General features: G+C 43.6%; 1 protein-coding gene across 1 annotated transcript; it reads right to left on the bottom strand.

Annotated features, from left to right (window-relative positions):
- Positions 1-127: 127 nt before the first annotated feature.
- On the bottom strand, positions 128-11,984 carry si:dkey-112e17.1 (uncharacterized). Its single transcript, XM_056419893.1, has 7 exons — positions 11,966-11,984; positions 9,605-10,593; positions 7,585-7,636; positions 6,455-6,578; positions 4,807-4,949; positions 1,537-1,779; positions 128-1,376 (listed from the first exon to the last, which is right to left on the bottom strand). The coding sequence occupies exons 2-7, from the start codon at positions 10,291-10,293 to the stop codon at positions 696-698; spliced, it is 1,932 nt and encodes a 643-aa protein (XP_056275868.1). The 5' UTR covers positions 10,294-10,593; positions 11,966-11,984; the 3' UTR covers positions 128-695.
- Positions 11,985-13,615: the final 1,631 nt, after the last annotated feature.

The following is a 13,615-nucleotide window of genomic DNA, read 5'->3' as shown; positions in this document are numbered from 1 at the left end:
AAAAAGTAGTATTGAATGTCCTAAAGATACTGGCTAAAAGAAACTCCGCACTCGATCCTGACATCCGATTCTAATGTTGGTCTAACTTTGTTCCTCTTCGTGATTACAACAAATTTGGGAAACAGCATTGTGAATAACAGCCTTTATTAAAAACGTAACATTAATTCATAACTCATTTTAAATACCCCTGTGATGGCTAGTTCTCCTTTTTACTACATACTAGTTATTATTAGTACACTATATGCTTTTACTTTATTTACTATACAATTACGATATTTAGATTTCCCTTTGATAATCCAGTATCAGTTTTAGGAGTACATACGATATGAAAACACTGTTGCAACATTAATATTAATGTACTCACTGAAGAGCATCAAACTGGTTCATAAGTGCTCCTTATTCAGGATTCTGGAGTACTTGCTCTGAAATCTTCTTTTACATAATACCACAGCACTCATTGCCATGGCTCAATAAGCAGCATAATATTCCATATTTGTCCAAACACAATTATATAAAAAAATTTAAAAAACAACTATGTTCACCAGCAGGAGGCTACAGTATACGTGGTATTCATTTTGAAAAAGTTGATTTTAGAAATTAAAGAATTATGTTACACGTTACACAAAGCAAGTTCATAAATGCAAAACTGGCCCACTAGAGTCTCTGCTCTGTTCAACCACTTAAAGCCCGTCAGGTCACATCTGGTTGGTCACACTGAACAGCACCGTGGACTGACTGAGAGACGGCTTGCCGTCATAGACTGTGCTCGACTCGGACATGGTGGTGAGCGGACCGACCCCTCCTGACACCTGGCTGCCCCATGGCCTCCACTCTGGTCTGGTCCGCTGGCTCTGTGGGCTGAAGCTAGTGTTTCCAATGACAGGCTCCTTCCCCTTGACCAATCCATTCAACGCAGCGGACGCAGAGATCTGGTTAAGGTGCTCCGCTGAGACGAGAGGCTGCCGGTCCTCCTCCTCAGAGATGGCAAACACAGGCACAATGATGTGGTCACTCTCACCTGGGAACTCACGCCTCTTTCCTGCCTGGCCGCTCTCGAGCTGACTTTGGCTGGCGGGAGAAGAGCCAGAGCTGGGTTCTGATGGGGAGCCTTGGGCATGAGGAACCCCAGAGGCTTTAGTTGGGTCCGTCGACCCGGAAAGCAGGCCGAAGCAAGGCCCCGTGAAGCGGGAGCGTCGCAGGTTGCTGGCGGAGTTGAGACGCCTTTGCCTCTGGGCGGGCTGCGAAAGAGGGAAGGAGGCGTTGCTCATGGACGAGTCGAAGAGAGAGCTGTGGTCGGCCGTAGCGTCTAGGTGAACATCCGAGAACACCCTCCTGCTGTTCTCCCCTCTGCAGTCAGCTACCAGACTAGATGGAGCCTGGAATGATAGGAAACAAGATGCAGACATTTAGACTTTACAGAAGAAAAACAACATTCACGTTCCATTCAAGTATTTCAGCTAGCCATGCTAGTGAGCCGGCATGCACCACAAGTTTAAATGTTTAAAACAACGTGTAATCAATGGTTATAGTACTGACGCTGTCCACCAGCTTGGTGAAGGGACTGTTGGAGTTCCAGCTGCACCACTTCTTGTGCAGCTGTGGCAGTGGAGGGAGGAAGTCCTGGAAGGTGCGTACGCTCCATGCTCTCGGTCTGACACAGCCATCGCTGCCGTCCTTGGCAGATCTGGTATCAGTGGATGAGATGTTGGAGACTGGTGAGGGCCAATCACCTGCAGAGTTGGGACCGGTGTCACTGTGATGAAGAAAGCTCTCCCTCTGCTGAGACGGATTGAATAAAGGTATTAATGAGTAGTCTGGCCCTTCAGTGCTTTTAAACAAGATACAGTAGCATGTCCACTGGAAGCCATGTTGTCTTTACCTGCCTGAAAAAATTGGAAATGGCATAATATACTATCACATTTTGCATAGACAAGGGTCATTGTATTGACTGAGTATTTTAAATTAAGGAATCACTTCTTTTTTATTAAAATGTTTCTTCATTTAAAAGGAACATATCTCCCTTCATGGCAGATTACTTGCAATGTGTCAACATTCCCCCTGTATTTGGCAGGTGACTGGTTTCATTCCCTGCTCTCAAACAATAAGAGCATTTCTCATTATTGCCAAACACTTCATTTGCTGTCAACTAGATTCATCACTCACAATGTAGTATCACTGCATGCAGCAACACAATCTTTGGCGTATTAGCAATTGACTGGCGGTCAGTCTGCTGATTGCACCTTCTACAATTCCTCCCAACACCCAAGTTTCTCTCTGTAGATTGTGTTGTGTTCTGCATGAATGGATTAAAAAGAAGGAACTGTGCTGATCAGCTTGGCCCTCTCAATCCCAAAACCAGCCAGCCACGTATTTGTGGATCACGTATTAATGTGAAATCATTATTTATTAAGTAAGGTCAAGCTATCAACAGAACAGCGGGGGTTGGTTTGGATTGATTTGAATCTTTTTGGCTGTTAAGTAGTGTAGTGGCTAGCACTGTCGCCTCACAGCGAGGGGAGGTCGTAGGTTCAATTCCCGGTCGAGGCGGTCTTTCTGTGCAGAGTTTGCCTGTTCTCTGCGTGTTCCTCCCACAGTCCAAAGACATGCAGCTCAGGTTAATTGATCTCTAAATTGCTCATTGTTGTGAATGTGAGCACGAATGGTTGTCTGTCTCTATATGTGCCCTGAGATGGACTGGCGACCTGTCCAGAGTGTGGGAGCCAGAGCCTTCAGTTATCAAGCTCCTCTTTTATGGAACCAGCTTCCACCTTCAGTCCAGGAGGTAGACACAGTCACCTCATGTAGAGTAGACTGAAGACTTTCCTCTTCGATAGCGCTTATAGTTCGGGCTGAATCGGGTCCACCTGGTCCAGCCCCTAGAGATGCTGCTATCGGCTTATAGGCTGCTGGGGGACGTTTAGGATGCACTGAGCACCTCTCTCCTCTTCTCTCTCTTCTTATGGATACATTTTCATCTCTCCATTGCACATTATTAACTCTTCTTCCTCCCTGGAGTCCTTGTGCCTCACGTTTCATCGGGTCCATTGGACCTGGCTGGGTCTGATGCCATGGCGCTACTGATGCCCCGCCCACTCCTCCTCTCTACCTCCATCTGCCTGATGGATCATGGAGGTCTGGATCGTGGTCCATGCCTACTACCAACTATTCATACACTCTGTCATATTAATTGAATGTGTTTTAACTCTAAATCTGTCCTTCTGTACACATGGCATCTATTGCACCTGTCCATCTTGGAGAGGGATCCTCCTCTGTTGCTCTCCTGAAGGTTTCTTCCCTTTTTTCCCCGTGAAGGGTTGTTTGGGAGTTTTTCCTGATCCGATGTGAGGTTCTGGGACTGGGATGTCTATGTGTACAGATTGTAAAGCACTCTGAGGCAAATATGTAATTTGTGAGAATGGGCTATACAAAATAAACTGAATTAAATTAGATGTACAACGGCAACATTATCCTTCTTGATCGGTCAGCTGCTGTTGATTGGGGGAGGGGGAAGGTTTTAGAGGTTGCAACCATCAGACAAAGAAGTAGTCCAGATAATCCTTTACACTGAGTCACTAGCAGCTAGCTTTGTCTGGACAAGAATTAGCTCAGGGTTTAAAGAAACATTTTCTTTTAGTCCCTAAAGCTCCACAAACACAATGGTAACTTTTATATTTGAGACACGAGGTGACAAATCACCTAACACAGTCGCTTGTAAGCCACGGTTCCATAGGTACAGTCTGAGACACTTAGGAGGCACCTGGAGGAGTTTGACCCTCCCCAGAAAAACAAACAGTTGACTTAAGTCTGTTGAATTTAGGATAGCAAGGAACGTACAAGACCTTTTTGATCTTGACAACTCTTGATCCGGGTTTTAAAGTCTTATCGTCACAGTATTGTCACTAAATTGAAGCTCTCTAACAAAGGGGTCTTTTGCAACAACATTTTATCAAATGGGGATTTATGGCTTAATGTACATCTTTGTATGGGGGGGGGGTCTTGAAAATACCCCACTAACAAGGAAGTCCACCAAGTGATGACATTGAGAAGGTGAATATGGTATTTTCCAGTGACCCTGGCTGCTGTTAGCCTCAGCAGCATTTCTCAAACATTATTTACATGGACGTCTGCATCGAGGACACACACAGGCAGACCACACACTGTGTGCCAAAGCGTGCATGACACACAAACACACACACACAATTGGAGTTGTAAATCTGTCCGTTTAGATAATACTCCATTAGCCTAGGCTGCAAAAAAGCTTGCCAGTCCTTCAAAAAGCCGCCAAAGCTGGTTCATGCCAACTCTTATCCCAAGAGAATAAAAAAGAAAGCAAAGAAAAACATGCTTGGTTGAACTGTTTTTTAACCCTTCTTTCATTTTATAATTATACTCATTTCCCATTTGTGTCATCGTAGTTTTAGACTGCACCACGCGTAAGACTATAATATGGTGTCAGTCTTATTATCATATTTTTTGCAACACTGGGTCAATTAAAAGCAATTAATGCCCTGCCACCTCTGATGTTCATAAGTTTAGGGATAATTTCCTCCAAGCGAGGAGATCACCCACTGCTAATTTGGCCTTGAGATCAAAAAGACAGTTTCAATCTTCACTGTATAGCATCAAGGCTGCTTTCATATAGAACTTGTGTTGAGATATTTCAGTCTGGACCAAAGTGGTGGACCAAGCAACTCCAATGCATAGAGGCACGTCACTAGCATTATGCTGGATGTTATGCCTCATGAATGTTTAGTGTAAGTTTAGTCCTACCTAGGTGATAACAACTGTACTGAAACTGCGCCTTACCGTGTGAGGTGAGAAGGGCAGCCTACTTGGGCTAGTGGCTGAAGATGCGATGAAAACCTCATCTGGACCAAGGTCGAGTTCAGTCAAACCGCTGCAGGAGAGGTCCAGCTCTACACTTTGAAAAATGTCACCACCTGCAATGCCTGCAAAAACAGAATAAAGTAGAAATATACTAAGAGTATTAATGACATGGCCATTTGGTATAGTTGTATTGAACTACAATGCTTACTGCAACAGTACACATGGGTTAGAGTACACAGCAGTTCCATATACATATTGTAATTGTGTACATTTAAATATTGTACATTAAAACATCTTTCACCATCGAGATGTAATTTATACTAATGCGCCACATTGATTTAATGCTCCCTACTTCTTTAAGTAAGGACTGTTTGCCATTTCGAAAAACTGCAGAGCATATGGTGCTGTACTGCAATTTAGAGGGTTCAATAAAACAACATGCAGAGTAGGCTAATCTCAATGTGTTTTGGTGTAAACTCCTTACACCGTGACTCGAGCACACAGAGAGGGGGACTGTAGTCCCCTGTTGTTCAAACTACTCCCAGGCTGCTTTGTGGGTTAAATGCCACAACCCACAAATCTCTCAGCCTGGGTTCAGTCCCACTGAGAGAGAAAGAAAGAGAGAGAGAGAGAAGCCTTTGGATTGTTCCAGAATCAACCCTGTGTGCTGCTGCTAAACTAATGCAATGTCCCTTTCCATTGAAAACTCTACAGACCAGCTCAGAGTCCACAGAGTTCCCCACCTTCCTAGTTAAATTCATCCTGCTTCCCTGTTTAATTAACTCTCCTGTCATTCCAGATCCTGGCATCCTCACCTGATTGTCCCTCATTACCTTCACCTGGTCCTCACGCCCTTCTCACCTGCAGCCCATCCCCTCATTAGTCCCTCACTATTTAGCTCCCTCACTTCCACTTGTCCTCTGCCAGATTGTCTTGTGTGTCACCGCCAAACTTTCCAGCGAATTCCTAGTACTCGTTCTGATCTGCCTGTTACGACCCTGTTTGCCTGTTCACCCGACTGGAGATTTTTGCCTGCCCCTATTGGATTTGTTGCCCTGTTTTACAGACCACCCGGTTTTGACCCTGCCTGAAAGATTAAGTAAACAGCCTCCTCCTGCATTCCTGTGTTTGTCGTGCTTTTGGGATCCAGTACCTATAACCATTACAGTTTGTTTTAATTGAAAGTCATATTGTACGACATATTTATAACGCAATAGTTATGTGAAGCCTGTAACGCTCAGTGTTTGTTCAATTTTTCCCAGGAGAACTCCTGGAAGAAAAGTCGCAATTTACTTGTATTAAATAAAAGAAGAACTACAACTTTAGCAGCTCAGTGGTTTGCCAGGATTGAATTAACGGTAGATTTATATTCCTGAAAGTATTATCATCATTCCTTGGAATATTGAAGTCAAAAGTCTTAACATGTTATCTAAATAAAAATGTTTGACATCCATATTGTGCATTGTATGAGCTTTGGGTTTGCTGCAATACCTCTTAGTAATACAGTATATTTTAGGATTAAAAAAAAAAAAGGATGTTCATCATCAATACAGTACCTTTAATCTTTGCAACAGCAATCCAATAAATCAATCGATCCAATGTGTGTGCAGGTGTATGTCGTCCTAACCTGTGTGTGGCGGGCTGTCATTGTTGTTGTCCTTCTCTGTGGTTGCTTCCAGGTTGCTTTTATTCTCAGCCATCAGCTGAAGCTCGCTGACCTCAGCCTCGGTGCTCTGGACCCCCTGTAGCACCTACAACACCACAGGCATCATCATACCACCAAACATGTTCAATACAGCAGTTCTCATAGGGCATCAAGCCTCAAGCCAACCAAAGCCATTTCCTGGGTTTACGTCTCATATAATGAATCCATTAGACAACTATGAAAGATGCAGGTGTGTTATTTTAGTAGCTGCTTGAGCTACTAATCTCAAGCAGAGATCAGGAGTTGGCTACAGGTCTGCAAAGCTCACATCTCTCGCCCCCAATTGTTATAATTTATAAACATGCATCTCTCTTTAACCCCAAACCGTGACTCAAGCGGCATTAATTAAAGACATTTATCGGCTTTCACCCAGCGTTCTCTAGTGCCGCAAAAGGCTTAGAGCTATTTTAACATATGGAGTTGCTCTCCCTAGCACCTGTAAACAGACCCTTGAATTAAATGTATTTTTGTTAAATCAGCATTCTGAAAAATGAGTAAGGACATAGACTTGTTGATCATGTTTCATTTTGGCTCTCATTATCCCTGCTGGATGTGTCTTCGTAGCAATAACATCTTGCAGCAAAGTAATTTTTATTGTAAAGTTTAAGCTAACAGGCTGTAACATTATTGATATACAAACCTCGTGTCAACTGACAAAATGTAGAAATTGATGTGGAGAATCCGAATGACTCCAAGTACCAATTTCAGCAGTTTACAACTTAATATTTCACAATGTAAATCACTATAAACTGCTTCATCATCTGGTAGATCATCCTACATTTCCAAACGGTATGATCTGATGTGAACCGTAGGTGGTGCTGCTCTGTGGGGCGTGGAGGGGCAGTGCTCCAGCAGTAGACTTCAGGGGCAAAGAATATTAAATGAAATGTCCAGTGATCCCGGATAAAGCTCTGTTTTCAGAGAAATGTCGAACTGCCAAAAAAACAATAGAGAGAAAAAGACATCTGGGGGAGGGGGGGGGGGGACACTTGTAGAGAGGACAAAGGGAGAAGATACGGGAAGAAACAGGGAGTACACGGTCGTGTCCGTACCTCAGAGTTACTGGATGCACAGGAGCTCGCTCTTTTTGGACACAGTTTGGGTCTGGAAACATACAGTACCAAAGCAATTTAGTTTAGAATTAAAGACACTTTTCGCAGAGTTTTCCCCAAGAATGAAAAAAATCCCTCTGGGTGTTAACGATCTTACCAGAAATATAAAAAATGAAATAGCTTCAGCATCCCTGTGGCTAGTTTACCCTTAATAGTTGCTCTATTGTGGTGTTGGATGATGACGAAAAATGCATCACAATCTTGCATTCACACATGCCACAACTCTAGCAGTTCATAGTAGTTGTTACCGAGATTTTGTTGTGCTTTCTTTTCTTTTCCAGGGGGGAAGCACGGCTGTCACTTTTTAAAGTATATTTCTTTAAGTATTTTGCTTCTACAGTGGCTATAAATATAAAATTATTTCATGAGTGAGAAACTAACCAATATCACTAAAACTTTCATTTTCAGTTCTGTAGTCCACATGAACCAATGAAGCATGCAGCAATGCAGGTCTTATTAAAAATGACTCTTACATCTGAATAAGTTCATTACCAGCCGCCGGTCAACTGAGGGCAACCCCTTTTTGATTGTTTTCTGGCCAGAGGGGACCTTGGGAGTTATTGGTGCTTTAAACTTGCACTATCTTGCCCTGCACACCAGGCTTGTTGTTTTCCAGGGATTTTTGCGAACTCATTTAAAGTAATAGGGAATGAGAAAAAGCCTGCTTGTTAGTTTCTATGAAATGCATTCCCGAGCTTCTGAATGGCTGGTGTTGCAAATTACACTTTCATTTTATTAAACATGTGTTTCCTATTTTCCTTTCATTAATAGTGAGAACCTGTGGAGACACTGAGCTGCACTGGAACTGAACACAAATCATCAAACAGAGGTGCTTCTCACAACAAATTGAATACTAAGGCTGACACAAAGCTAAACATTGCTGAGTTTTAATCTATCTCGACTAGTAGGGTAAAACAGTCTGCGTGGTAGAACAGATAGTATTACAAACCTCCAAACGTAACCCCTCAGCCTGTGTTCATTGTCCCCTGGGATGGACAAGAGGGAACAGCTTGTAAATTACACCTTTTGATTGTCTGACAATGCTATCGGTACCAAACTCACATGGAGCTTTAATTCTCCTTGTCCCCGTTTCCCCGCCCATTCACTTTCATGCAGCCTATGTTGTTTTTGTGTGCTGGAATTGATGCCAGGTGCTGTACCTTGAATGCCCCGCTGTCTATGGTGAGAATGCTCCACATCAAGGAAGCCGCACAGTTGCAACCAAACCCAACTAATCACCGAGGGTCACCACATCAGGGACTGATGCTTCCAGCTGAGTCAACATAACAAGGAGGTGATTGTGTATGTGCAAGTGTGTACATCCGAGTGTGTGCATTTACTGTTGAACCAGCCCATTTACATTCACGGGAGAAATCCTAGATAAGACTTGTGCTTTTAGTCAGGAAAATAACAGCTAAGAACTCAGTTAAATGGAGTTTGTTTTTAAAAAAGAAAGGAAAGCATTTGAACTGATGAAAATGGACAGAATCACCAAAAGATTATGAGGAGTCATCCTCTGCATAACATAAATGTCAGAATTCAAGGCAATCAATCCGAATGTTGCCGAGACATTTTAATCTGAAATAAAAGATCAACCTGTTGAGACCAGAGGAAAAGTATTTACTTGTAAAAAACATTTGCTAGTTTTAATTTAAACTAAAAGCTACAATGCATATTATCTTTGTAAAAATAGAAACTAACATCTCCAGACGGTTATTTTCTTATTAATCATGACTCAACAAAAGCTTCACCTAGTGGCTGATTTCTGTCTTTAATAACTTTTCAGCTTGTATTTTGTTAGTTAATCTTTCTATTGCAGCTCAATAGTAGCAAATAGAAGTCAATAACCATAATGGAGTTGACATTAATCTGACCATTGGGTTATTGTCCCCAATCTATTTGTATCTTATCATCCTATAAATAAAGTAAATATTATATGAATAAATGATACTGATGTTACCTGAATATGATGCAGAGGGCAATCGTAAGTATCATTGCGAAGAAGGCGGCTCCACTCACAGCAGCCAGCAAAGAATCTACCTTGCTGGCTGTGGGAGGAGCCGGGGCCCGGCGATCCCCCCCTGGCTCAGTCAGGTTGTGGTAGTGGAAGAGAAGAGCGAAACCGCGGCCCCAGTGGGTGGTGGTGATGAGCTCTATGATGACCTCCACCATCTCATGGCTGGAACCGAAAACCAGCTGGTTGCTCGGAGGCCGGTTGGACCCGCAGAACCTGGAGGAGAAGGTCATGAGGTCCGAGATGTAGAGAACATCGTGGGGGCAGGCGTCGAGCACCGAGTGCTGGGTTTCTGGGCTCACAGCTGGCGTTTCAGCGGAGTGTGGCGAGGCAAGGGTGGTCTCTTGCACAACTGTGCTTGGGTTAGAACTGGAACCGAGGTCTCCCACAAGGTGAAACGAGGAGACGGAGTTGACAGCCTTGTCTTCTGGAGGCACAGCCCCAGGTAGGAGGAGGAGAGAGAAGGTTGATGGCGGCGAAGAAAGGCCAGAGGAGGCATCTGTGGATCTTTTGGCAGAATTTGAGACTTTGGCAATCTCCATCTTTGTGGAATGTTCCTGGACCACTACTTGCTTGACCTCGGCATCTTGGGAGGACTGCTGAGTTTTTGCGACATCCCCTACACTTTGAAGCATGGGCTCTTTAGCTGCTGATGAACTTTTATCTGCCGCTAAGCTGCCAGGAGTGAAAGTCACCTCTTCCTCTCTCTCTGCCTCTTCCACTGCAAAATTTGAGAAAGCAGAGTACTGTGCAGCAGAGTCATGGTTTTCAAACACATCAAAGTCAAATATCTCCAGAATAAGCTGGTAATCAACAGGCACAAAGAACTGCCAAACGCAATGTGTCCCAGAGGAGTAGTTGTAGGGGAAGCCAGGGGACAGAATGAGGCCTTGGACGTCCACCACATCCACCTTGGCACCACAGTCAAAGTACACCTGCAATATGAGTCACATTATATTAGTCATGTCATAATTTCAAACCGGTTTTTAAGAAATTTCTCCTAAAGAATTTTACACTTTGAGGTTTATTTCAGGGACTAACTGACACCCCTCTCAAAGTGACAACTAATGTGATTCATTCAGCAAAAATACTGCCAGAGTTGGTGCTTTTGATTCTCATGCAAACATTTATGAAATTCAAGAAAGTATTGAGCAGTATTATGTTATATTCTGCCTGAATTCTAAGATGAGTCACGTCATCAGCTAAAGGCCACTAAGTGATTTAGTTCTTTTTGTCAAAAGGAACCAATAACCAAGGTACCTATTAGCAAATAATACACTTGACTTGTGGGCTGATTACTCACCAACATAAACCAGCTTTAAACTGAACTATTCAACTCTGCAGTTATGCCTTTATACCAAAGCCTGTGTTTTGCCTGTATTGCATGCTTGGGGAACCCTGGGGAGGGTATTTCTTCAAACATGCTGGCCGTAATTCCTCACAGGTGTGTGGGGGCCCTCACATCTAAGCAGAAACATATTTGTGGCTGGCCAGGCAGCTGAAGACCAGACCTTAGTAGGGGGCCCGCGTGTTTATGAGCTTTCCCTTTGACCTCAGTTCTGGACTGTGGGAATGACCCAGACTGGAAGACCCCCATGCCAGACAGGTAGCAAACCAACACTCTTAGGCGACACTTGTGGTCTGGACTGGGCTAAAAGTATAAGAGATATAGAAGGGGAGAGGGGACACAAGATAAGCTCAAGTATATTGGGGCCAGACGGGCACTTTGATTGCTCCATGGACCATCTATTCCCATCTGAATGCATTTATCAAAGGAATTCATCAGTCAGTAGATTTTCAGTAGCGAAATCTAGATGCAATTTAAATCGTGACTGGGAGAGAAGACCATTTACTCGGCCCTGCAGACATCAAGATTAAACAAAAATCCTTCTCCATAGTTGATACAGCTCACAGCCTCACAGACAGGTAACAGCATATAACAAACACATGGGAGGTCAGAGATGTCACACACAATATGTGTGTGTGTTGTGTTGGGTGTTAGAAGTTGGAATTTAATTTAAGGAAAATAACAATCTACCCCCTGTAAAGAATATATACTTTTGCTTGGCTTACCCCTAATATTATGTGCATAAAGATTATGTGTAAAGATGGAAAAGACTGGATGAGGGTTAAAATCTTCGGCAGGGCACCCTGGCGGCTGACTGATCTAAAGAAGATAACAGTGATACACTTAAGGAAGTCTTATGCACCCCCCTCCCCCGCATCACGCATATTCTAGAAGTGGTCACAAACAAAGAGCTCATTATATTCATAATTCAGAAAGAGCAACTATAGACCTTAACTCACCGGGCAGATAGAGAAGGGAAGGTCCAGATGGGGCCATTATTCTCCGGAGTCACCCACGAGCCCCCCCTCACTGACCCCTCACACACCCTCACACACTCTCACATGTGAAGAGGCCTTTGTTTAACGACCTTCACGAGAGCATCAGCCCTCATTCCTGCACTGATAAGGCTCCCCGAGAGGAGTGAAAGACGGCTTCAAAGAGAGGAACCAATTAACTCAACTCTCTTCCTGTCTCACACTCCTTCACAAACATATGCATTCATTGGCGGGCCACAAGAACCAATGAAGGAGCGACAACGGCGGAAGCAGAGGAACAAGAACCAATGAAAAGACACCGCCCTCTTTTCTTCTGACCAATCAGAACTGTTCCTGTTGATTATTTCAATGGCTGCGCGCTCTGCTCAGCATCCTTTCTCCAGCTCTGAGGCCATTGGTATCAGGTCTGGATTTGGGTCCATGTGCATGATTGTCTGTTTGTATCCTGATTTTGAATTAAACGCTTTATAGATTTAAAGTAAAAGTCGACCGCTGTTTCTTTCAGTAAGTGCCGTCCAGGTGGTGTGTTCCTGTCCAACTCCAACACCCCCGAACCATGAGGCATGTCACACAGTTAACAGGTCCACAGCCCAACTTGTACTTTCTTCAGACCTCTTTAAATTACGTGATACACGATAATCAATTCAAGTGTGCCATGTGAGTGACATTAAATGTAATGACAGTTTTGCTCACTCTTCGGCTAAATTATATATTAAATGTTTTAAGTTACAACAGTTCTAATGTAAACTTTGATCATTCAAGTCTGTTGAGATAGTTGTATTTAGCTGTTTTTCTCTGACATTTGGAAGCAATTACTTTGGCACATGGCATGCTACACTTGCACCGCCTGCACTCTTAATATAAATGGATGTACTATAGAAAAGAATTACATGGATGACATTTGAACGGGCTAAATGCCATTCCGACTGAGGCTGAAGAGTGTAAGCCGATTTGGGGCTCACAGTGTATGCGGCGAGGTTGCGCAATGAGGGCAACCACTTCACAATATGGGGGCAGAACAGGGGGAAGAGAAAGAAAGTGTGTCCCTTTTTTTATGGTGAGAGTCACCAGTAGTGAGATAATCTATGTTTGTTCATTCTACTACATTGTTTGCCTTTCCTCAACCTCCCTGTTGCAAACAATGCTAATTTATGAATGAATAGTCTCTTGCAAGATGTGAAATATTGCATTTAATGAAAGAGAACGGTGCCATAGAGAGAGACTGTCATCAGGACGAGGCGGCCGGGAGGTCCCCAGCACCATGGGATGCGCATGCTAGACTACACATGAAAGGGCCCCAAAGTGCCACAGTGTCGGATGGAAATGGGACATTCTTATAATGCCAAACATCGCGGTTCTGTTACATCAGAGGCCACTCCACTGGCAGGTCGCCAATTATTCAAGAATGCCTTTTATCTGGGTGAAACAATGGGCTGCAGTGCCGTTTTGGTGAGCCACTCTACAAATGGGGGAGGGCAGATAATATTTTAATGAAGTGATGCTAATAAGTACATGGCAAGCTGAAAGTTTATATAAGAGCCAGTTGTGACAGGAGCTTCCCTGGACCAACTGAGCATATAACTGTCTGAAATGACTTGTTCAGTGAAACATCAG

Source organism: Pseudoliparis swirei, chromosome 7 (assembly GCF_029220125.1).
Source record: "Pseudoliparis swirei isolate HS2019 ecotype Mariana Trench chromosome 7, NWPU_hadal_v1, whole genome shotgun sequence".
NCBI classification, from domain to species: domain Eukaryota; kingdom Metazoa; phylum Chordata; class Actinopteri; order Perciformes; family Liparidae; genus Pseudoliparis; species Pseudoliparis swirei.
Note: the sequence above shows the minus strand (reverse complement) of the source record. Positions and strands in the feature narration are given on the sequence as shown.